At 42.2% G+C, this 24523-nt stretch overlaps 1 protein-coding gene across 1 annotated transcript in view; it reads left to right on the top strand.

Annotated features, from left to right (window-relative positions):
* Positions 1 to 24523, top strand: part of CCNY (cyclin Y) — a 318292-nt gene that overhangs the window by 282167 nt on the left and 11602 nt on the right. The window contains exon 8 of the mRNA XM_007942415.2: positions 18091 to 18257. Within this exon, the coding sequence (XP_007940606.1) occupies positions 18091 to 18257 (167 nt within the window). The remainder of the gene's footprint in view (positions 1 to 18090; positions 18258 to 24523) is intronic.

Raw genomic sequence — 24523 nt, 5'->3', positions numbered from 1 at the left:
AGCCTTGGAAATTCAGTGGCAGTTGCTGTGAGTCAGAATTGACTTGATGACAGTGAGTTTGGTTTTTTTTATTTGTTTAATATATTTAGAGGCAACATAATTTATCTTAAAGTGTTATGCTTTAACACTTGAGAGAACAATCAAAGTCTGTAATTCTTAATAAAGAAGAGCGTGGCATCAGCATTGGAGGAAGTCTCCATAACATCCTGCGTATGCAGACGAGACAACTTTGCTTGCTGAAAGCGAACACAACTTGAAGCACTTACTGATGAAGATTAAAGACTACAGTCTGCAGTTTGCATTACACCTGAACATAATAATATGAAAATCCTCACAACTCAACCAATAAGCAGCATCACGATAAATGGAGAAAAGATTGAAGTTGTCAGAGGTTTCATGTTACGTGGTTCCACAGTCAGCACCAATGGAAGTAGCAGTCAGGAAATCAGACAGTGTATTGCACTGGGCAAATCTATTGCAAATCACCTCTTTCAAGTGTTGAAGAGCAAAGATGTCTCTTTGAATACTAGGGTGTGCCTTAACCCAAGCCATGGTATTTTCAGTCACCTCATATGGATGGGAAGTCTGGGCAATGAATAAGGAAGACCGAAGAAGAGTTAATGCTTTTACATAGTGGTGTTGATGAAGAATACCAAAAGTACCATGGACTATGAGAAGAAGGTACAAATATTCCCTGGACGAAGTGCAGTCAGAATGATTCTTTGAGGCAAGAATGGCCAGACTTCATCTTACCTACTTTGATCATGTCAGAAGGGATCATTCCCTGGAGAAGGGTATAATGCTTGCTAAAGTGGAGGGCCAACGAAAAAGGGAAAGGCCCTCAACGAGACGAATTGACACAGTGACTGCAGTGATGGGCTCAGGTATAGCAAGGATTGTGAGGCTGGCACAGGACAGGGCAGTGTTTCGTTCTGTTGTACAAAGGTTCACTATGAGTCGGAGCCAGCTTGACGACACCTAACAACGACAAGGCTTTTTGGACTATTTAGGTCAAATCTCATTTAAGAAATAGATTTAACAATGGAACCCATTGTCACTGACCTTTTACTTTGTGTGTAACTCAGGTAAGTTACTCTGACTGTGAATGGTCTGACCTGGAGGTCTGAATGCCATTCCCTTTAGTACCTGAGAAGAGTGTGGTCTAGTAGAAAGTTCATGGGCACCTGGAGGACTGTTTGTGTTTCTGCCACACTGAGAGCTTTGTGCTTTTAGGTGGATTTCAGCAGCAAGACTGTTTGCCTGTTTATTCTTTCTTCTGTTCACCCATTTGCTCAACCATTCTTTTTCTCATTGAGCTTGCCGCTCAGTGAGTAAAACAGGCATTCAATAGGTAATAAGCGATTTGCAGATTTGCAATGCTTGTAGGTTCTTATGTCACAATGGAGAGGTATATTTACAGCCCAGCTTTGTTCGCCAACAGGATTTCAAGCTCTTACAACAACAAACAACAGGCAACAAGGGTTAAAAACCTTTTTAACCTGGGGAAATTGAAGGGTAAGAAAATTAGATGAAAACATAGATGAGATTAATATTAAATAATACTAAACTTCATACCATGAAGAAAAGTTTATTTTGTCATAGATGGTTTCTTTTTCTCATTAAAAAAAAAAAAAAACAGAAAACAAAACACTTTAGCTTCTAAGAAAATACTAGCCTAATAGTGATTCACTGTTTTATTTAGAATGAAGAAGGTTAGTGTCATGTGGAGAACAGAGGCTAACACTTAAATTCCAGCAGTTCTTCCACTTTCCTCAGAGGCTTTGAGAGAGCATCTAAAGTGCTTAACCTTTCTACCTATTTCTCTGTTTGCTTCTGCTGTCACCAAGGTTAGCAGGGGAAGGGACCTTATTAGTTCAAGTCCAGTACTGTACGATTGACTTTTATTTGTGAACAGTTATAAGGTCCAAAATGTTCAATTGCCCCACAGTGTAAGCTGATAGTTTAGCAGACTGTTTGTACTTGCTTGTTTTATGTGTATTGGCCCCTGTATGTTTTGGCCTGGAGAGGAGCAGCTTTGGGTCCCATGCACTGGGTTCTGGCCTTGCAGACCCATTCTCTGGCAACTGCTGCTTGCCTTGGCCGAGAGTCAGCCTATATGTCTGTGGGGAGAAGACAGACAGATGTCTGCTTTAAGCAACATCCTTGTAGGCTTCTTCTTCCCTTCTCTAATGTCCCCTAGAGTTACAAGGAGCCATCAGTGTGTGTCAGGTCTAGAGCTGACAGAGGTGCATTCATCTTGGCTTTTCTTCTGGGCATACACTTACCCCTCGGCATGCTGGCCAGTAGGAGACAGGGGAGGAGGGTGGCCAGTTAGCTGTGGCCCTTTTGCTCATAAAGAGACTGCAGCTTACATGTAGTTAGAGGCTGTACAGTCTCACCAAATACCCAGAGACCCAGTTAGCCCACAGCAAATATTTCACAGCTAAATTAATTATTTTTAAGAGAGTAACAATAACTTCACCAAAACCAAACCAAACTCACTACCATCGAGTTGGATCCAACTCGGCAACCCCTCCTTGGGTTTCCGAGGTGGTGTCTCTACAGAAGTAGATTGTCCAGTCTTCGTTCCGAGGAGTGGCTGGTGGGTTTGAACCACCAGCCTTCTCGTTAGCAGTCAGATGACTTAGGTACTATGCCACTAGAGCTCCTAACAATGACTTAGGACCACTAAATTTATTTTTTTAGCTTTGTAGTATATGCTAAGAGCCCACCTATTGATACATGTAAGGAAATTAAAGCAGAGGGTGAGGTAACTGATTTGCACCTTTCTGAATTATGTTAAGCTTTCACATAAGGGCACTTTGTAATATTCCTGGCAACAGCTGTGGAGAAGCCAAACACCACTGTGGTCAGGTGGGCAGAGTGCCAGACTGTTCAGCTGCCCCCTTTATGTGGCCCATCTTTTCTCTTGGGGGTTACCTGAGCTTGTTATACTCAGAACCATGCACTGAGACCCATTTTAGTGTCCCATGTGATACTTGAATGACAGAAAGAAAGCTCACCTCCTGTCTTAATCAGGGATCTTTGCTTGTAAGGATCAGACACACAAAGAGGCCGAGGCAGAGGGGAGATTTGTTGACAGCGTTCAGGGGTGTCTCATATTTCCCTTGTCTTCTAGGACTGCCGGCACAGTCAGGCCTTACAATGAAATCAATAGCAGGTCTCTGTCTCCCTTGGGCCACCTCATCTCACCCCTGTTTCTTCCTGTGGGTTTGCGTCATTAATTTGCAGACTGGCTTTTTTTCGCTGCTTTAGATTGGACGTGGCTGGGAGGTAACTGTCCCAGCCTTAACTCTACATGGCATTTCCATTTAGGGCCCAACACTGGCTGACTCAGTCTCTGCTTTTAGTTCAGTTTCTGAAGAGGCAGTGAGGGGCTAAGTTCCATAAGTTTTGGTATGTTATTCTATCTTTATTTCGTCAATGTATTACTTTTTTAAAAAATAAACTTTTAACTTTAGATCCTTTTTAGTTTTATGGAAAAATTGTGAACATTATATAGAGAGTTCCCAGGTACCCCACAGTTTCCCTTTTGTTAGTATCTTTAATTCGTATGGTACATCTGTTATAATTAATGAACCAAAAAAACCAAACCAAACTCACTGCCATCGAGTCAATTTCAACTCATAGCAACCTCCTTGGGTTTCTGAGGCAGTATCACTGTGGAAGTAGATTGCCCCATCTTCCTTCCGAGAATTAATGAATCAGTATTAATATATTTTATTAGCTAAAGTCTGTCCTTTATTCAGTTTGCCTTAGTGTTTACCATCACCCTTTTTCTGTTCTAGGATCCTGTCCCAAGATTCTACATGACATTTAGTTGTTGTGCCCCCTTAAGCTCCTCTTGGCTATGACAGTTTCTCAGCCTTTCCTTGTCTTTGACGACCTTGATAGTTTTGAGCAGTACTGGTCAGGTATTTTGTGGAATGTCCCTCAGTTGTAAATTTGTCTGATGTTTTTCTCCTGCCATTTTCATCACATTTTATCAAGGGTACACACTATCAACTTGATTGTTGAATGTTGATATTAGACCCTGCTCACTTGGCTGAGATAACACTTGCCAGCTTTCTCTACTGTAAAGTTAACTTTTTTCCCCCTTGTTTTCATACTATACTCTTTTGAAGGAGTCACTATATGCAGCTTGTACTTAAGGAGTGTGTGGGGGTGTTACACTCCACCTCCTTGAACAGTGAACTACTTTCAAGTAAGGTAGGTATGTATCATGTCAGAAATGTCAGTCATGCCCACCTCAATTGAGTTCCTGCTTGGGTGGCCTTGGCAGGGTCCATCTTTGCTGCACAGCCATCAGTTCTTGCCAGGCATATCTAGATTGTAGCTCAGAAAATGTCCCTCAGAGGCTGGTGCTCGGGTGGTGAAGTGCCTTATGGAGTCTTACTGATTCTGACCCCAGAATTTTTTTGGGTGTCACTAGTTTCTAAGGAACTAAAAAGCTGTTATTCAAAATGACATCTATCCAGTGACCAGTCCAAAAATTTATTTAATTGTTCCTCTATTCCCTAGGAAATAGTAAGAGGGTGGTAAAGTCACCAGCTAGCTAAACTCTGGGTAATAGGGAGGTAAGGTTGGTTGTCCTCATGCAAATTCAATAAAGCCAAGAACAGGCACATGTATTGAGATGAAGTCAACATCCAAAATTCAGAACCATCTAAGGCACTGATTTTTTTAGCACCTTTTTGACCTAGCTGTAAGATTATATAGGGAGAGAGAGAGTGAGAATCATCTCTCTCTCTTTCTCTTTTTTTTAAACTTTTTATTGTGATTTGGTTTAAATTTTACAAAGTAGATTTGTTTTACATTTAATAGCTCATACGCGTTTTGTGACACTGATTATATTCCCTGCAGTGTAGTAGCTCTCTTCCTTCCCACTTGCTCCCTGTGGTTACCCCTTCCCTGTGTTCTTCTTGCCTATGCATTCCTGCCTCCCTACCTCTCTGTGCAAATGCTGAGCTTCTGATCTCTGATGGTTGATTGTTCTAAGAAGTGCATCTCCCTGGTGTAGTTGTTGGGCTGGTAGGCCCCTCTATTATTTGAGAGTTAAGCCACAAGAGTGAGTTCAATTCTAGGCCCCAAAGGTGACTAGGTGCCATAGTCTCAGGGGTTTCACTAGTCTCTGTCAGACTATTAAGCCTGATCTTTTTTATGAGTGGAGTTTTGTTCCATATTTTTCGCCCACTCTATGTGGGACCTCCAATTTTGATTGCTTTACAAGTGGTATTGGTAACCAGGCACCGTCTAGTTCTTCTGGTCTCAGGGTTATATGGGCTGAGGTTCTCATGGTCCATTAGTCCTCTTGGACCAACTGTTTAAGAGTCATGTTAAGTGCATAAATGCACACACACAGAAAAAAAAAATTTTCACAAAATAACGTTTAAACTTACTAGATTTGCGACTAGGAGCTCTGGTAGCATAGTGGCTAAGACACTTGCCTGCTAACCAGACGGCTGGTGGTTCAAACCCACCAGCCACTCCTCGGAAGGAAGGTTGGGCAATCCTACTTCCGTAGTGATACTGCCTCGGAAACCCAAGGAGGGGTCGCTATGAGTCGGGGCCGACTCGACGGCAAACAACAACAACAACAACAACAAGATTTGCGACTCTCAATCATCTACTCTTTTCCATCTATTGTATTTTTAATTCTGTTCATGACCCTTTATATTTGTTTAGAAACCCACTAATTGCAGGGTTGCAGCCTGCAATTTGTAAAATACTTTGTGTTAGGATCCCCAAGATCACCTCTGGGTTTGGTGCCTCACTAGGAGGACTCTGAGGGCTCAGCATGTAGCATACTCACAGCTATGATTTGTTAGAGTGAAAGGATATGAAGTAAAAGAAGCAAAGGGAAAAGGTACATGGGGCGAAGTCTGGAGGAAGTCAGGTGCAAGCTTCTAGAGTCCTCTCCCAGTGGAGTCACACAGGATGGGCTTAATTCCAGCAACAACATTTGTAAAATGTTATCTTCTGCCAAGGAAGATCGTTAGAGACTCAGTGCCAAGGGTTCCTCTTGGGTCATGTAGGCACCCTCTGCCTAGCACATATCAGAAGTGTACACTCTCAGAAGAAAAGTAAATATGCAGCATAAACCACGTTGTTTACACAAGTAGTTTAGGCATAGAGAGCCACTAGTTTGTAGGTATGTGATTTGAGTGAAAAGTTAGAGCAGATTGCTTTTCCATTCAACAATCTGTATACATTCTGTTTTGTGATATTTACTACAATCCGCACAGTATAACAGCATCCTTCCCACTTCCTTCCTGCACATACCTCTTCCCTTTGTTGTTCCCTTTCTGTCCCCTCCCACCTTCCTAGCTCTGTCCCTGGGTTAACATGGTCTTCTTGATCTCATATGTTTTATTGTCCTGATATTACTGTTCACCTTATAGGCCTGTCTGTCATTTGGCTGACAGTTGAGTCACAGGGTTCAGTTCAGTTCCTAGGCTGAAGGGTGTCTAAAGGTCATAGTCTCTGGGGTTCTATCATTCTTCACCAGACCAGTAAACCTGGCCTTTTTTATGATTTTGAGTTACGTTCCACATTTTCCCCTACTCTACCCAGGACCTGTCATTGTGATCCCTTTCAGAGTGGTCAGCAGTGGTAGCCAGGCGCCATCTAGTTCTTTTTTGTCTCAGGGTTGTAGAGTCTGGGGTTCACATGCTCCATTAGTCCTTTGGACTAATTTTTTCCTGCATCTTTAATTTTCTTCACTTTTCTTTCCTCTGGATGGGAAGGGATCAGTAGTTGTACCTTAGATGGCACTCCACATTGAGTCACTCTTATCAGAGAATGGCAGGAACCCGCCTGAAGTCTAAGTTCCCACTTGCCAGCTAGGGCCAACCTTGTTCTGTAAGCAGACCTTTCTGAGGATAGCAGACTCAGGCTGCTCTGTTAAGTCTGTCTGCACACTGTGCCATTCTTTCTCTTTTACTGATACCTCTGTAAGCAGACTAGTTAGGCCATTTTCCAGATACAAGGCCCTGCATTTTCTAGGGTAAAAGGCAGAGAGGGTTGCTTATGATGGTAAATGGTAAGGGGATATGTGTATACACATTAAATAATGTTTGAAATTTACTTGGTGGTCAGTGTTTGCCATGTAGAATGTGGCCCTGGTTCTTCCAGTGTTCAAAGAGAACTGGAAACTCACAGTTTTGTTTTTTTTTTTAATGAAAGTTACCGGTTGTTTCGTGTTAGCAGCCAAATGAAACCTGTCTTTGGGATGGCCTGTTGTCTGCCACCAAAAGGTTGTAGACAGATATTGACAGAATCGTTTGTGTTTTAGAAAAATCTTTCCAGAGACAACAGTAAGGAGTTACTGCAGTAGTTAAGGTAAACGAATTAATTAAATTATATTCATAATATCAATTTTTATGTCAGGCTCCTGGCATCCCTTATAACATAAGGTACTAAAAGAGGCCAAAGGAAAGTCACAAAAATTTTCATTATTCCTTTACTTGTTTTCACTATGTTGTTGTTGTTATTTGCTGTCGAGTCGGCCCTGACTCATAGTGACCCCTCCTTGGGTTTCCAAGGCAGTTATCACTACGGAAGTAGGATTGCCCAACCTTCCTTCCGAGGAGTGGCTGGTAGGTTTGAACCTCCAGCCTCCTGGTTAGCAGTCAAGTGCCTTAGGCACTATGCTACCAGAGCTCCTTGTTTTCACTATAGAAGTGGCAATTCATGGAACATTTTTAATGCTGGGAGGATAGCTATCTCCATACACTATAGTACTAGGGTTACAAGATGGCTGTTGGGGATTAGGGTATAATTGGGAATGGAAGGAAACTGCCAACTCTTCCCATGAAGAGGTTACAGTCTTGATCTTGGCCTCACTGGAATACAGTCTAATCAGCTACACCAAACAGATATAGATAACAAACCTTAACTGACATCATTAATCTTTAAAATGGAATTGGAATCAGTTCATTGTCATTGGGATTTTGTTTACACATATCTTTGATTCCATGACTGTGTTAGGCTTGGTTCTCTAGAGAAGCAAAACCACTAAAGCTTTATAGATACATCTAGAGAAAGAGGTATTTGTCTTAGGAAAATGGCTTACACACTTACAGAAGCAGGCAAGTCCCAAGTTCTTAGATCAGGCGTCAAGCTGGAGGCTTTTCCCAATTCACGTAGCTGCAGGGGCTGACGAGCTCAAGGTTGGCAGGCAGTACACTGGCTGTTGACTCCAATGAATGATGAATCCAACATCTCCAGGCCAAATGGTGGATTGTTCGCTCACAGACAGTTGTAGGCAGCACAACAGAATCCTGATCCACAGAAGAGTATCTCTTTTCCCAGGATGTCCATAAATATACTGGAAGCAGGCCACACCCCTAGGGAAACTCCCTTTCAACAGATTGGTTGCTCAAAACATATACATCTGATCCCATCATTGGAACAACCCACATCACAATTGCTTAAACCACACAGAATTGTGGTCTAGTCAAGTTGACACACAGCTCCAACTATCACAGTCCACCCCTTGTCAACTTGGCAGTTGTACACATCTTAACCATATATAATCTCTAAATAAGGACAATTGCAAAGTCATATTTGCACCTAACATGATACACTAACACATGTACAACCAAAACGCACTAACCTTATTTACATTTCACAGTTCATAACAGAAGAAAACAAAAATATTTGATGCACATATACAATGAAGAAACACAACAGTCACAGTCCTCGTTTCTGCAACTGGTCACATGGTCATAACTGATATTCAGAAGAACTACCTTCTTCCACCACCCATTCTGTATTTCCCTCGCCCTCAGCAAGCACCTCAGCTGGTCATGGTTCTTTGCCTGGTGGTGTGACCCAAACCTTCATTCCTGAAGGGTCTGGGCCGTTAGTAGTCATATCAGAATTGGGTTGCTGTAACTTTCCATTGACTTTAATCAAAGGGCATGGTAGTACTAAGAGATGTCCTAAAGAATCTCCTGTATTTCAGACGTATTCTTCTTTACCTCCATTATGTAATGTCAATCTGATTTCCCTTTAGTAATCAGGATCTATCACACCAGATAGTACAGTAATGCCCTTCTTTGTCTGTGATCTGGAGGCATGAGGAAGCCAAAATGATTGGGTGGCATTCTTAATTTCCAGTTCAATGCAATCAGTATTGTGTCTCCAGGTGGGAATGTTTGTCCCGTTGGGATTAAGATCTGCAGACCCACAGAGCATAGGGTAGCAAGGACAGGAAGCAAAAATTTTTTGAGTGGGTCACTAGGGGTAATAGTGAGTGGTACCACTCCCAATTCCACCCCTTGGTTCCTGGACCTGTGAATCCTGGCTATCGGAGACACAGAACTATATATTGGATGCTGGTTTAGAGCCTGTGTAGCCAACCCTTCAAGGTATTGCCTCCTACCTGGTGCCATAATTGTTTTTCAGTAGGCCATTCTGTCATTCTGTCAAGCCAGCTGCTTCAGGATGATGGGGAATATGGTAAGACCAGTGATTTCCATGCACATAAGCCCATTGGCACACTTCATTTGCTGTGAAGTGAGTCCCTTGATCTGAAGCAATGCTGTGTGGGATACCATGACAGTGGATAAGGCATTCTGGAAGTCCACAAATGGTGGTTTTGGCAGAAGCATTGTGTGCAGGGAAGGTGAATCCATATACAGAATAAGTATCTATTCCAGTAAGAACAAAGCACTGTCCTTTCCATGATGGAAGTGGTCCACTGTAATCAACCTGCCACCATGTTGCTGGCTGATCACCCTGAGGAATATTGTGGACTCAGTGCTGGTCTCTGCTGCTGGCAGATTGGGCACTCAGCAGTGGCAGTAGCCAAATCAGTCTTGGTAAGTGGGAGTGCATGTTGCTGAGCCCATGCATAACCTCCATCCCTGCCACCATGGCCACTTTGTTCACGAACCCATTGAGCAATGACAGGAGTAGCTGGGGAAAAAGGATGGCTGGTTTCTACTGAATGTGTCATCCTATCCACCTGATTGTTAAAGTCCTCCTCTGCCGAGGTCACCTTTTAATGGACTTTCACATGAGACACAAATATCTTTACTTCTTTGGCCCATTCAGAGAGATCTATCCACATACCTCTTTCCCATCTATCCTTGTCACCAATTTTCCAATCATGCTGCTTCCAAGTCCCAGACCATCCAGCCAAGCCATTAGCCACAGCCCATGAATCCGTATGTAATTGCACATTTGGCCATTTCTTATTCCATGCAAAGTGAACAGCCATATGCACAGCTTAAAGTTCTGCTCGTTGGGAAGATTTCCCTTCACCACTGTCCTTCAAGGAAGTCCCAAAAAGGGGCTGCAGTGCCGCTGCTGGGCACTTTCGAGTGTTGCCTGCATATTACGCAGAACCATCTGTAAACCAGGCATGAGTTTTCTCTTCTTCAGTCAACTGATCATAAGGAACTCCCCATGAGGCCACAGGTACAGACTGGGAGAGGGAAGGTAATGTGACTGGAGTGGAGACCATAGGCATTTGGGCCACTTCCTCATGCAATTTAATTGTGCCTTCAGGTCCTGCTCGAGCCCGATCTCTGATATACCACTTCCATTTAATGATGGAGTGCTGCTGTGCACGTCCAACTTTATGACTCTGTGGGTCAGACAACACTCAGTTCATAATGGGGAGCTCAGGCCTCTTGGTGACTTGGTGGCCCATGGTTAGGTGTTCAGTCTCTACTAAAGCCCAGTAACAAGCCAAAAGCTGTTTCCCAAAAGGAGAGTAGTCGTCTGCCGAGCATGGCAGGGCTTTGCTCCAAAATCCCAAGGGTCTGCAGTGCAGTTCACCAATAGGGACTTGCTGAAGACTTCAAATAGCATCTGTGTCTACTACAGACACTGCAGGCATCATTGGATCAGCCAGATCATATGGCCCAAGTGATAGAGCAGCCTGCACGGCAGCCTATTTGCATTTTATTTTCCTCTCCATGTCTGTTAACAGTTTTGTTATGTGCAATCAACTGAATGCTTTTTGCGTTATTTGCTCATTAACCTGTATTTTCTGGAGAGGCTCCTTAGGATAGCACTTCTCGTGAATTAAAATCTGAAAATTTAATTGAGCAAGAGTGGTCTATTAGGGATGTTCCATGGATATTGTGTAGGAAAAGACAATTGTATGTTGTTTTACTTGGCAGAGAATGGAAATACCCGTGGGAGTTTACAAAAGAAATTGCAGCTGACCCTTTTGAATATAGCTTTGCTGGCAAGTTCTGCTAAATTACATGCTATTAAGTGGAGCTTATTATGAATGCCTCATCTCCCAACATAACAACTGCCTTGTGGGTGTGTCATAATGCCTGATTCCTTCAGTTAGCTTTAATAGAATAACCAGGCAGGATAGATGCCTACTTCCCCTCCCCCTGAACATTAACTATTTTATTAAATATATGCTTTAGTGTATTTATGAATATCTATCTGCTAATGTGAAAGAAGCCCTGGTGGTGCATGTGGTTAAGCTCTCAGCTGCTAACTGAAATATTGGCAGTTCAAACCCACTAAGCACACTGCAGGAGAAAGGTATAGCTATCTGCTTCCATAAAGATTTACAGCCTTGGAAACCCTATGGGGCAGTTCTTCTCTATCCCGTAGGGTCGCTATGAGTAGAATCGTTTTATTGACTAATGAATGTATTTTAAGTACATCAGAAGAAAACTGAATTGCCACGTTTTTGCACTCAGCCTGTGAGAATATCTTTTAATGGGGACCTTGCAGAGATTTTCATAACTTACATGTGTAAAGACATGACTCTTAAAGATCTTGGATGAAAATTGCTTCACAACCTCCTTTTCCTATTGCTTTAAAAATCTGGATGCTTAATTAAATCTAGTCTAAATTTTCTGCTGAAGATAATTCAAAAACGGTTGCAGCAGTACATTCACAGAAAACTGCCAGAAATCCAGGCCCATTTAGGAGAGGAGGTGGAATTAGGGGATATCATTGCTGATGTCAAATGGATCTTGGCTGAAAGCAGAGAATACCAGAAAGGTGATTACTAGTGTTTTATTGACTTTGCAAAGACATTCAGCTGTGTGGATCGTAACAAATTTTGGATAACATTGTGAAGAATGAGAATTTAAGAACACTTTATTGTACTTGTGAGGGACCTGTCCATAGACCAAGAGGCTGTTTGTTCAGACAGAACAAGGAGATACTGCATGGTTATGGTTTAAAATCAGGAAAGGTGGGTGTCAAGGTTGTATCTTTTTACCCTACTTATTCCATCATGTATGCTGAGCAAATAATCCAAGAAGCTGGACTGTATGAAAAACAGCACTCTATCGGGATTGGAGGAAGACTTGTTAACAACCTGTGTTACGCAGATGACAGAACCTGCTTGCTGAAAGTGAAGAGGACTTGAACCACTTACTGATGAAGGTCAAAGATTACAACCTTCAGTATGGATTGCACCTCAATATAAAGAAAACCAAAATCCTTGCAATTGGACAAATAGCATCATGATAAATGGAGAAAATAATTGAAGTTGTCAAGTATTTCATTTTTGAAATGAAATCAATGCCCATGGAAGCAGCAGTCAAGAAATCAAATGGCATATTGCATTTGGCAAATCAGCTGCCTCTTTTAAGTATTAAAAAACAAAATTTTCACTTTTAGGGCTAAGATGCACCTGACCCATCCCATGATATTTTTACTCATATGCATGCAGAAGCTGGACAATGAATAAGGAAGACCAAAAAATTGATGACTTTGAGTTATGGTGTTGAGGAAGAATATTGAATATACTTTGGACTGCGAGAAGAATGAACATACCCGCCCTGGAGAAAGTACAGCCAGAATGCTCCTAAGAAGAGAGGATGATGAGACTTCATCATACATACTTTGGCCATGTTGTCAGGAGGGGCCAGTTCCTGGAGCAGGATGTCATGCTTGGTAAAATAGAGCGTCAATGAAAAAAAGGAAGACCCCTTGGTAAGATGAATTGACACAGTAGCTGCAACAATAGACTCATACATAGCAGTGATTGTGAGGATGGTGCAGGACTGGGCAGTGTTTCATTCTGTTGTATGAAGGTCGCTGTGAGTCAGAACTGACTTGATGGCACCTAACAACTTTTCTGTTCTTATTGCACACCTATTCTTCATTTTTTGATTCCATCTTCAGTGGAGGATGAACAGAGGTAGTATCTCCCTTTGTAAAAAATATGCCAAGATCGGTGTCAGCTGGAATTCCACCTGCCTTCACCTGGAGAATTAGGATTTTCATGTAAATAAAAATCATGATCTGAAACATTACCTCACTATTGCTGGTCAAATTTAATATAATAATACCATTATAAATGAAAATCTCAAAAAATTGGAATATATTATTGTGCTCTACTCAGTGACCTGCTTTGTTTTTTACCACTGATTGTTCACAGCCAAATCCTAATGTCCAATGAAAGAATTTGGACCCCCCCCCCCCAAAGTCCTCACAGTGCATTTAGGATGCTGTGCTTTGTGGCTCTGGGTGCTTATTGAAGGGCTCTTTGACTTTCTGTGCTTGGCACAGCAGAGTGGACTATCTTTTTCTGCCTGAAGTTGCCTCCTCTGAACCTCATGGTTCACCACTGCACCTGTCTCTCAAACCAAGGGCTCAGTTTCAACCTAAAATCCACTCCACCTTTGCAAATGTGGTTCTTCTCCTTTCAGAACATCTTTATTCGTAGTCATTTTACTAGTCAAGTCCTTATTCTAGGCCTGGCTGAACTTCCCTTGCACTAGAAATCTGTGATGTAAGATCCTGCTCCTGGGTTGCTATGTAGATAACCACCCTTTATTCCTTCCAGCAACAGTCCTGTGTCCATGAACAGCATGCAGGGAGTACCCATCTGTCCTTGCATTGTGCTCTGGACTCATGCTGGGAGTAAGACAAGATCCTTGTCCTTGGGGAGCTTATGGTTTACTAGGGGGCGAGACAGGTAAGAGGAACTAAACTATAGTGAGATAAATGCAATGATAGGGACAAGTATTTTGGATGCTATGAGACCTGGAGGAGCTCTGGTAGCCTAGTGCCTAAGGCAATTGACTGCTAACCAGAAGGCTGGTGGTGCAAACCCACCAGCCACTCCTCGGAAGGAGGATGGGGCAATCTACTTCCATAGTGATACTGCCTCGGAAACCCATGGAGGGGTCGTTATGAGTCAGGTCCGACTCAACGACACATAACAATGAGACCTGGTGGAAGGCCACCCAAACTAATTTGGGGAAAGCCAGCATAGGCTTTCAAATAATAGTTCTCATTTGTTACTTTTCAGTAAATTTAGGACCTCTTGTCACAATTGATTAGCTATTTTGTCTTTGGGATTTGATATTAGTAACTTCTTCTCATTATTTTTATTTTGTCATATGTCCTTGATCCATTCTGGGGAATACCTGATAGTTGAGATTAACTATAAGAATGTAGGCTTATTTTCTTTCAGACTGAAAAAAAAAGAAAAACAAAAACAATGTTTTCAGGAATAAAGCACTAAACACAAAGAGCTATAATCTTACTAAGCAAAAAAGTCAATATTCATATTTATGTTCATTCAGTGTCAATAGCCCATCTTGGCAAAGCTGCTGGTTCAGTAGAAGAGGCAGACTAAGTTTTGAGGCCTCCCTTTCAAACCTCTGTGGGTGTTCACTGTTGACAATTGGCTATTACAAACTGGTGAGATAAGTCTTACGGAAGGTTCTGGCAGCTTTGAAAGGAGTATTTGACTCTCACTTGTCTGTGGTTTGAGGGGCAGCGGGACCAGGGGAGGTGCTCTATGGAGGAACTGGCCAAGCCATCCTCTTGACTCTCCCAGTTCTTTGTTCTGATTGGATACCGCCATGTAATCCTATGCTGATAGCCTGAATTTTTTTTCCCTTTTTGGCCTGACTTTCTTAATCTGCTCTGTTTTGTTTCCACTGAAGATCATTTCTCTTTCATTTCTTTCTTCCTTTCTTTCTCCCACCCTACCTCCCCTCTTCCATCTCCTTCCTCCTTCACTGCCAGGCACTTCTGAACTTGCCTGCTTTAGGGTAGTCACCCCATCCCCCCTTGCTGCCTCCCCGCCCCTCACTACCCCACAGGTCACCGCCTGAGGTTTCCCAGCTTCTTTAATTTTACTTTTTAAAATTAAATTTTTAAAAATTAAAAAGTGGAAGAAACCGCTTTGCTAATTTTCTCATATGCCCTGTGTAACAGTGTAAGCCTGATTCAGGCATTTGCAAGAGCTTTGACTGTAGATTCTCCTCCAAACATTCCAAAGAGCACCAGCTCTTAAAATGGGAGGATTCCTCAAGAGGCAGGCCTGGCCTGTCTGTTCTTGCTGCTTTAAGCCTCTCCCTAGGTCCTCAGAGTCCTTCCCAAAGCCTATTTCTGTCTGTCTGCTACGTACCTTCAAATTTAAATCCCAGTGCCGTTTCCTTTGAGCTCTAGACCCACATATTCACTGCTAACTCCACATCCTCTGGAATGTCCCAGAAGGGCCTGATAAAATGTCCACAGTCACACGCGTTCATCATTGTCTTTCCCCATCTTCTTCCTCCCTGGTATTCCCTGTCACAGAAGACATCACCCATCCAACTACACAAGCCAGGAGCCCAGGGTCTCCATGACCAGCTCATCTGCTGTGGCAGTTGCTGTGACTGTTAAGTTTCTCCACCTGCTTCCCAGTGCTGGCATGTCCCCACTCTCCCTGTGGCCCCATCTGTAATGGACTGCCGCTTGTTTCTCCTTCCCAGTTGCCTTCTGTCCAACCCACCATCCACTCTGCTGCCAGAGGGGTTAGTGCCAACCCCTTCTTCAGTGGCTTCCTGTTATTCTTAACCTGAAAATCCCATTCAGTAGCACGTTTGCTCTGTCAGGGTGGCTCTAAAGTCAGGCCCCTGGCATGGAACTTTGTCTCTGCTTTTACTAATCACCTCTCTTTGGGTGCGTTACCTGATTTCTCTATGACCAGATTTCCTCCTTTGAAGAATGGGGAGAATGATAATCGTACCTGCCTTACAGGGGCTTACTGTGAGGGTTATGTGGGTTCTTAAATGCGAGATGGTCAGCAAGCTGTCTGGACCTGTGACACAGTGAGTATCAGTGGTAGCAGCAGCGGCATCTGCTGGCCTCATCCCAGGACCCTCTTTCCCTGGCTACCACACTCTGATTCCCTGGCCACCATTTTATTCTCCCAGGTATCCATGTGCCCTCTGACCTCTAGCCTTTGCTCTCTGCCTACAACGGATCCTCCCTCCACCTTTGCCATATTAGCTCCTGCCTCCTGCTCTCAGCTCAACCAGCGCTTGCTTGGGGAAGCCCCCTTGGCCCCTAGGAGATGGGGCTCCCCTGCGAGATGCTCTCAGAGCTCTTGCTGCCCCTAATGTGTAAAGAATTACTGATTATCAGTATGTGACTTCTCCATTGTACTGCAGGGGCCTGTGAGGATCTAAATTGATTCTGTGCCCCTCTTCTAACTCTAGGGACTAGCATATTGCCTGGCACATAATGAATGCTCAGTATTGATACTGTGCAAAAAAGAAATTGTGTTTACTTGTGTAAGATCACACCCTTCATTTATCCATTGTCATTTTGTAGTCTTTTTGTGGCATAATTATCAGTGTGCTTTTGGTATTATCCCATTTAAAAAAAAAAAAAAAAATTGCCATTGAGTTGATTCCAACTCATAGCAAACCCCACATTGGGTTTCCAAGGTGGTAAATCTTTACAGGAATAGAGTCCCCCATCTTCCTTCTGAGGAGTGGCTGGTGGGCTTGAACCACCAACCTTCTAGTTAGTAGCCACATGCCTTAGGCAGTGTGCCACCAGAGCTCCCATACTCCTTATAAATTCATGTTGCATCACAAACCTTTCCCAGTAGATCTTTTAATTATCCTCTTTCTCAAAAATTCCCTCAAGTTTGGCCTCCTCCCCAGGCCTCTTCTCATGAGGTAATAGGTATAAATTCTTCCTTTTTTTTTTTTTTTCTTTCTCTTAAATCCTTCCCATCCATTTATGAACATTAACATTATTTAATAGAAAACAATTAGTATTTCATTTGTATATTTAACATTTTTCCTCAATGCATGCTTTTTGTGCATTTGTAATATTTAAGACTTTATCCACAAACTGAATAATTCTAACACTATAGATTGTGTTTTAGAAAGCACCTTCTTAAAAAACATGGGTGATGTCCATTTAACTTTTTTTTCTATTACAGTAATTCCACTATATAAGTGCATTTGATTAAAATTGTAGAAATAATAACTCCATGATTCAAACAATTATAAAAGAATGAATAAACAGAGTTTTACTAAGGAAAACTTAAAAAGGTATTCTTACCTTGTGGTTCAACTTAAGTAATGGCCTTTGATATTTTTGAATGCTTATCTTCAAATTAAATTATACCAACTGCAGAAAATTGATACTTGGTCCTATTTTTGAACTTCAGCTGAACTTACTAGTTTAACTGTTTATAATAGGATAATCAGCAACTGCATGTAAATCAACAGTTAGCTCAAAATACAAAACTTTATTGAAAAAAGAAATACATAGAAACAGACAAAACAAGTAGGTTTATCCCCTTCACATTCTTTATTATCTTTGTTGTTTGTTGAGCATATCAGTAATGATAGAGTAAGAAATTAACCTATGGTTTCTAGAATTTGTTCCTGCCTTGAAGTCTTTTAAGGAGCTCTGGTGGTGCAGTGCCTAAGGCGTTTGACTCCTAATCCCAGAAGGTTGGCAGTTAAAACCACCAGCTCCTCCACAGAAGGAAGATGGGGCAATCTCCTTCCGTAAAGATTTACCACCTTGGAAACCCAATGAGGGTCGCTGTGAGTCAGGCTGGACTCAATGACAGTGAGTTTGGTTTGGCTTGGTTTTGGGCTCTTTAAGATTTGGCTACATCAACACTATGAGTTCATCTTTACCCATTTTGCACCAGGTTCAGTGATCCCTTTGGCCTTTTAAAGTTACATGTGATTAGCTAGTAAATCCCTGTTTAAAGACTGGTGACAAGAACTTACACAATTCTAGAGCGTTTTTATGGATGCTGGTTTGTTGGGAACGGAACTCTCATCATCTAGCTCTGGTATTTCTGTGTCTTCCCAGGTATACCTTGAAAGACTTTTGACGTATGCAGAGATAGATATCTGTCCAGCAAACTGGAAGAGAATTGTACTCGGGGCCATCCTGCTGGCCTCCAAAGTGTGGGATGACCAGGCGGTCTGGAATGTGGATTACTGCCAGATCCTGAAAGACATCACGGTTGAAGACATGTGAGTAGAGATACATCGTTTAATATCTTAGTGAGAATGTTTTAGGAGAAGGAAATCACTTCCTTTTTTGAGTGGTATATATCCAGTAGGGAGCGCTGGTAGCATAATGCCTCAGGCACTTGACTGCTAACCAGAAGGCTAGCAGTTCAAACCCACCAGCCACTCCTCGGAAGGAAGATGGGGCAATCCACTTCCATACTGATACTGCCTCGGAAACCCCAGGAGGGGTGGCTATGAGTGGGGTCCAACTTGATGGCACATAACAACAACAACATATATCCAGTAAGGGTGTATATCCTATATGAATCCCTGGGTGGCACAGATGGTTAACTGCTAACCTACAGGTTCAAGTCCACACAGAGGCACCTTAGAAGAAAGAGCTGGTGATCTACTGGTAATCGTTCTGAAGAATCACCATTGAAAACCCTGTGGGTCACAGTTCTACACTGACACACATGGGGTTACCACGCATCAGAATCACCTTGATTGCAACTGTTTATATATCTATATATACACACACACACATATATGTGTATGTGTTTGTGTATACACGTATATATACATACACGTTATACACACATACATATATATATTTTGTAGAATTAATAAATTCGATGTAATGTCTGTTGTGCGCTGGCAGAAGTAGAATGTTATATGCAAGATCTGTCTCTCTCTTCCCGGTGGATCATGAACAGGTGCTGGTAACATCCTCTGGTTTTATGAAATTGGTTTAGTGAAACAGTTCAGGAGGCAAGTGTTCCTTTATGTCAGCTAGAGAGGAATAGACTAGTAGTATTCAACGTAGTTGGTTCACAAACCTACCAGTCTGTGATGTTTACCTTCTGATTCCTTATCTCATTGTAGACCAATAACAAAGAGTTAAGGGACCTGCACTAGTCTGTAGACCATCCTTTGTGGAACACTGACATAGACCAAAAGTGTATCCAAAAAGGAGCAGAGCTAAAAACTATTATCTGTATGTAGTTTCCAAGAGAAAATGTCTACTGCTTTCTCATGTTTTTCAAGTTCAGTTGTTTACAATCAGTGTTCTAGCCCTAGGTGCCTCTCATGTGCCTTCATCACTAGGAGCTGCCACATTCATCCCCCACAGCAGTGAACGTGCCCTAAACCTTGGAAAGAAGGTTGTGTACCCTCCCTGCCACACACACATCAGCTCTCAGGGCAGTATTAGGGTATCTCACACTGTGTCAGTCTTCAGATTTAGAGGAGGATTGTCACTGGGAGACCTGTACACCTGTTGGAGGGCCCACCTGGGGCCTCTAGGGTCTGGAAATATAGGAAATAGGTTCAGAGCCACTTGGGAGGAAGAAGTAGTTTTAGAAAACAATCAGGTTGAAAGACCCTCAGTCCTTTTTGATTTATAGGTACTCCAACACTATTCAAGCTAATTTTTTCTTATACTCTTTGGCATAGTTCTAAAACAAACTTCCTTGGGGAAGCTTTAAGACAGAAAAGGTTCCCAGCTATATCCCAAATCACAGGCATGTCCCTGGACCCATTAATCCTTGGGGCACAGGATTTTCATAGTACCTGTGACTATTGGTCTGGAAGAATTGGACCATTGGCCCATAATCCTGAATACCTCTCCACCCTAGGGCGCTTTTGGCTTCTGGTTCTTGATTCATTGGTTTTTAGGATACCCTCTGATACATATGGGAACTCTGGTGGTGTAGTACCTAAGGCATTTGACTGCTAACTAGTCAGAAGACTGGCAGTTCAAACCCACCAACCACTCACTCCTCAGAAGGAAGATTGGGCAATCTATTTCCGTAGTGATACTGCCTCAGAAACCCAAGGAGGGGTCACTACGAGTCAGATCTGACTCAACGGCAGTGAGTTTGGTTTGGTTTTGGTCTACACATATTACGCTCTTAGGCCTTTTGTTGCAGAGCCTGTTCTTTCACAGACCTATAAAGCATAAAGCAGGTTTTAATCAATACTACATAGTAAGAAAGAAGAGCTCTAGTGGAGTAGTGGTTAAATCATTCAGCTGCTAACCAAAGGGTCGGGGTGGCAAGCTGTTTCCCAAAAGATTTATAGCCTTGGAAACCCTACGGGGCAGTTATGCTCAGTTCTGTAGTGTTGCTATGAGTCAGAATCAACTCAATGGCAGTGGGTTTTTTAATATAGTAAAAAAAAAAAAATACAATTCTTAATCATATTTCAAAGTGAAAACAGCTACTGAAGTAGTTGTCCATTCAGACCATAACAGAAATGGACATTTGAGGGTAAGGTGGTAAGTAAGAAACATTGGCTTGTTACCTTTATTAGGTATATTTTTTCATCAACTCTTTGACCGTATTTGACACTTGAATTGCACCCCACAAGAAGGCTATCATTATGGTCACTTTTCGTTTGTGCTGAAGTTATATGTATGTGGCTTGGAGTGGGAGCTCTGGTGGCATAGTGCCTAAGGCATCTGACTGCTAACCAGAACGCTGGCGGTTCAAACCCACCAGCCATTTCTTGGAAGGAAGGTTGGGAAATCTACTTCGGTAGTGATATTGCCTCGGAAACCCAAGGAGGTATCACTGTGAGTCGGATGCGACTTGACGGCAGTGAGTTTGGCTTTTGGTTTGGAGTGGGAGGGGTTTTCAAGTTCTGTGGGAGAATGCAGAGGGCGTGCCCCACCATGAGTAACTGTGTCCACTTAAAAACAAAACAAGAAAATACTTGCTGGAGTCAGATTTAGGTCTTAAATCTTTCATCATTTATGCTTAGCTACTTCTAAAACTAAATGAGATAGTCACAAATGCAAATTACAGATACCTTGTTGCTGTTGTGTGCCATTGAATCAATTTGAACTCTTGGTGACCATGTAGGACAGAGTAGAACCGTTCCATAGGGTTTCCCAAGCTGTAATCTTTACAGACATAGACTGCCTCAACTTTTTCCCACAGAGTGGTTGGTGGGTTCAAACACTGACCTTTTAACTAGTAGCTGAGCACTTAACCACTGTGCCATACCTAACGAGCATTAAAACAAAAAGTTGGAAAAGAAAGAAATGAGGAATGAGGAGCATCAGCAGTAGGGCAGATTCTTTTGTGCTCCAGTACTTAATCCAGCAGGTTTAATTTACCAAAATACCAGGAACATTGCATAGTCTGGCAAAATGGAATATTTGTGTAAACTGAGGATTAGTAGGAAAATCCTTTCAGTTTATTTTAAACCTTGGAAAAAGTCTTTATAAAATATTGGTCAAGAGTCAGACATTGTCCAATTCATGTATATCTCATTTGAATCCTCTTAACAATCCACATTGAGCTCTGGTGGTGTAGCGCCTAAGCCATTGGGATGCTAACCAGAAGGTTGGCGGTTCAAACCCACCAGCCTCTCTGTGGAAGAACGATGGGGCAGTCTACTTTGGTAAAGATTTACTGCCTCAGAAACCCAGTGGGGTTGCTGTGAGTCAGACTTGACTGGGCGAACAGTGACTTTGGTTTTGTAATAACCCCATAAGGTATGTGCTTATTATTATTCCACTTTACAGATCCACATGCTGAGGCCCAGAGAGGTTAAATAATGCTCTGTTGAGCAAGGGGGGGAAGGTGATTCCCACTCAATTGAGAGCATCACCTTTCTTTATCCTAGTGACCATTATATGAAAACAATGGAAATGAATATGTGCTTATCCCCAGGCTGTCCCTGAAGATACTTTAACTAAATGCCTGGAATCCAAAAAAAGCCAAACCGACTGCCATTGAACTGATTCCAACTCAGTAAATCTGAGGTTTCCAAAGCAGTTAATCTTTACAGAAGTAGATTGTCCACTCTTCCTTTCACAGAGCTGCTGGTGGGTTTGAACCACGGACCTTCTGGTTAGTGGTCAAATGCCTTAGGCACTGTGCCACCGGAGCTCCAGTGCTAATTTTCAAATTTGTTGTTCTCTCCCTAATTAAGGGGGAGGGGGAGAGTATTAATAAAAGATATTTTGGAATTCCAGGTACTTAGATTCCATTCATTGAAGGTTTTAGTTACCAAGTTAGGAAAAACCAGAGCAGTAACCTAGAATATCTGTAATACAATAACAATTATAATAGTAATAACTATGATAACAATGACATCTGTCATTTACTGAGCACTTCCTATGTTAAGCCCAAAAGGAACAGGTCTTTTTTTTTTTTTTCTTACATTTATTAATTCATTTAATGCAGCTACCCATGGAGGTAGCACTATTACTATTCCCATTTATAGATGAAAATGCAACACTGAGAAGTTAAATAAATTGTAAAGGTCACTTGGCTAGTATTTACAAAGCCAGATTTTGTTTCTCAACTTTTATGTACTGAAGATAAAATTATTTCATTTATGTAATTTAAACAATTACTTGTTGTCTTAGGCTAAATTCTCTAGAGAAACAAAACCAGTAAAGCATACACAGAGAGAGAGAGAGGGAGAGAGGTGATGGAAGTGCTAGACAGACAAGACAGATAGATATTTGTCTCAGGAAAATGGCTCACACAGTTATAGAGGCTTACAAGTTCCAAGTTCCTGGATCAGACATCAAGCTAGAGGCTTTTCCCGACTCACACAGGTGCTGACGAGCCCGAGATTAGCAGGTGGTATAGTAGACTGCTGACTTCAGCAGATGATGAATCCAAGATTAGCAGGCAAAGTGTCAGATGGTTGGCAGGTCTCAAATTCATGGGCCAGATGTCAGGCTGGAGGCTTTTCCTGACTCCCACAGCTGTAGGGGCCGATGACCCCACGATGGGCAGGCAGTACTACAGGATCCAGATCCAACAGAAAACTCCCTGAATTTTCCCAGAATGTCCATGAAGCAGGCCATACCCCCTAAGGAATCTCCTTTCAACTGATTGGCTACTCAAAGCATATCCCACCACGAAAGTGACTACCATACCTTACATCAAATCTTGTCATGGGAATGACCACACCACAACCACTTAAACACTCAGAATCATGGCCCAGCCAAATTAACACACAACCTTAACTATCACATTTGTTTGAACATCAAGCCCCTTTTTTCTTCAAAGAAAGTAGAGAAGGTAGCTATTTTGTCAAAGTTTATTCAGCTAAGCTTGATAGCAAGAATTGCTTTGAAATGATACTTTTCTCTCAGTGGATAGTCTATCCCTTAAACAATTGTAGCCAAACACATAATAATGCAGTTCAGTTTGTTTTTTTTTTTCAAGTAAAAAATGGTGATAATAAATGTTTTATGGAGTGAAACTGCTTCTTGACTCATCAATATTTTGAAAGAATCAGCAATGTGATGAATGTAGTAATAGTATGCATGCAGGCAAAAGGCAAATTTTCCAAGCCAGTTTTTGTCCAAAGAAAATTGATTAACTTAGTTTCTAGAGTGGTTTTTGTGCCTTTTTTTTTTTTTTTAAGCTGATGACCAGGCAGGCTGCCTTAGCAGTCCTGAGCCACTGGCCTGGCCTTACACTTACCACAGCATTGGGAGAGTGCTAACACCTGTGGCTGGTCAGAGGCGGAGACAAGAGTTTTTTTTCCCTGAAGAGGTCAGATTTAAACTCAGGAGAGTAAAATTTCCAAACAGATTTACTGAGAAAACTCTGGAGTGAAGTCCTGTTTCATTGACATCTGCAAGGCCTGAGGCCCCTTAGGAACAAATCATCAGCAAGCAGCTGCTCAGTGACAACGTGCTTGTGACTTCTTCGCTTTTTTCCCCTCCCTCTGGGAGCCCTGAAGCCTGAAGTTCCTGCCTCAGGCCAACTAGAAACCCAGCCAGACCAAGTTCTCAGTGTTCAAGAACCATTTGTTTTGTTTTGAGAATCACTGTGATCTGTTTGTGTTGTGATGTGTATTAGCATACAATAAGTACCTGCATATTCTCCTACAAAAAAGAGATCTATTATGTATATGCAAAATTAGGAATAGAATATACACATTTTTCCCCTGGCAAAGGAAATGAGAAATTGGAAGGATTCTTTCTAATATGAGAGAGTAGCCAAAAAAGGTGCTTCAATACCATATGATTAAAATTCCTGTTTGTACAAGGGGATTCTGAGTGGTGTATCTCATGCCAGTTTGGAGAGGCAAGCCAGATAACCACAGCCACAGAGAACTTCACATCTTTTGGCTTGAACACGCTCAGTTGTTAACCAGAAGGTTGGAGGTTCTAGTCCACTTCTAGGCACCTCCACAGAAAGACCTGGTGATTTCCTTCCAGAGATCAGCCATCGAAAACCCCCGTGGAGCACAATTCTGCTCTGACACACGTGGAGTCACCATGAGTGGGGTCGACTCAATGGCAGCTG

This window comes from Orycteropus afer, unplaced genomic scaffold (genome assembly GCF_000298275.1).
Source record: "Orycteropus afer afer isolate SDZICR_OR568_19922 unplaced genomic scaffold, OryAfe1.0 scaffold00090, whole genome shotgun sequence".
Lineage (NCBI taxonomy): Eukaryota > Metazoa > Chordata > Mammalia > Tubulidentata > Orycteropodidae > Orycteropus > Orycteropus afer.
Note: the sequence above shows the minus strand (reverse complement) of the source record. Positions and strands in the feature narration are given on the sequence as shown.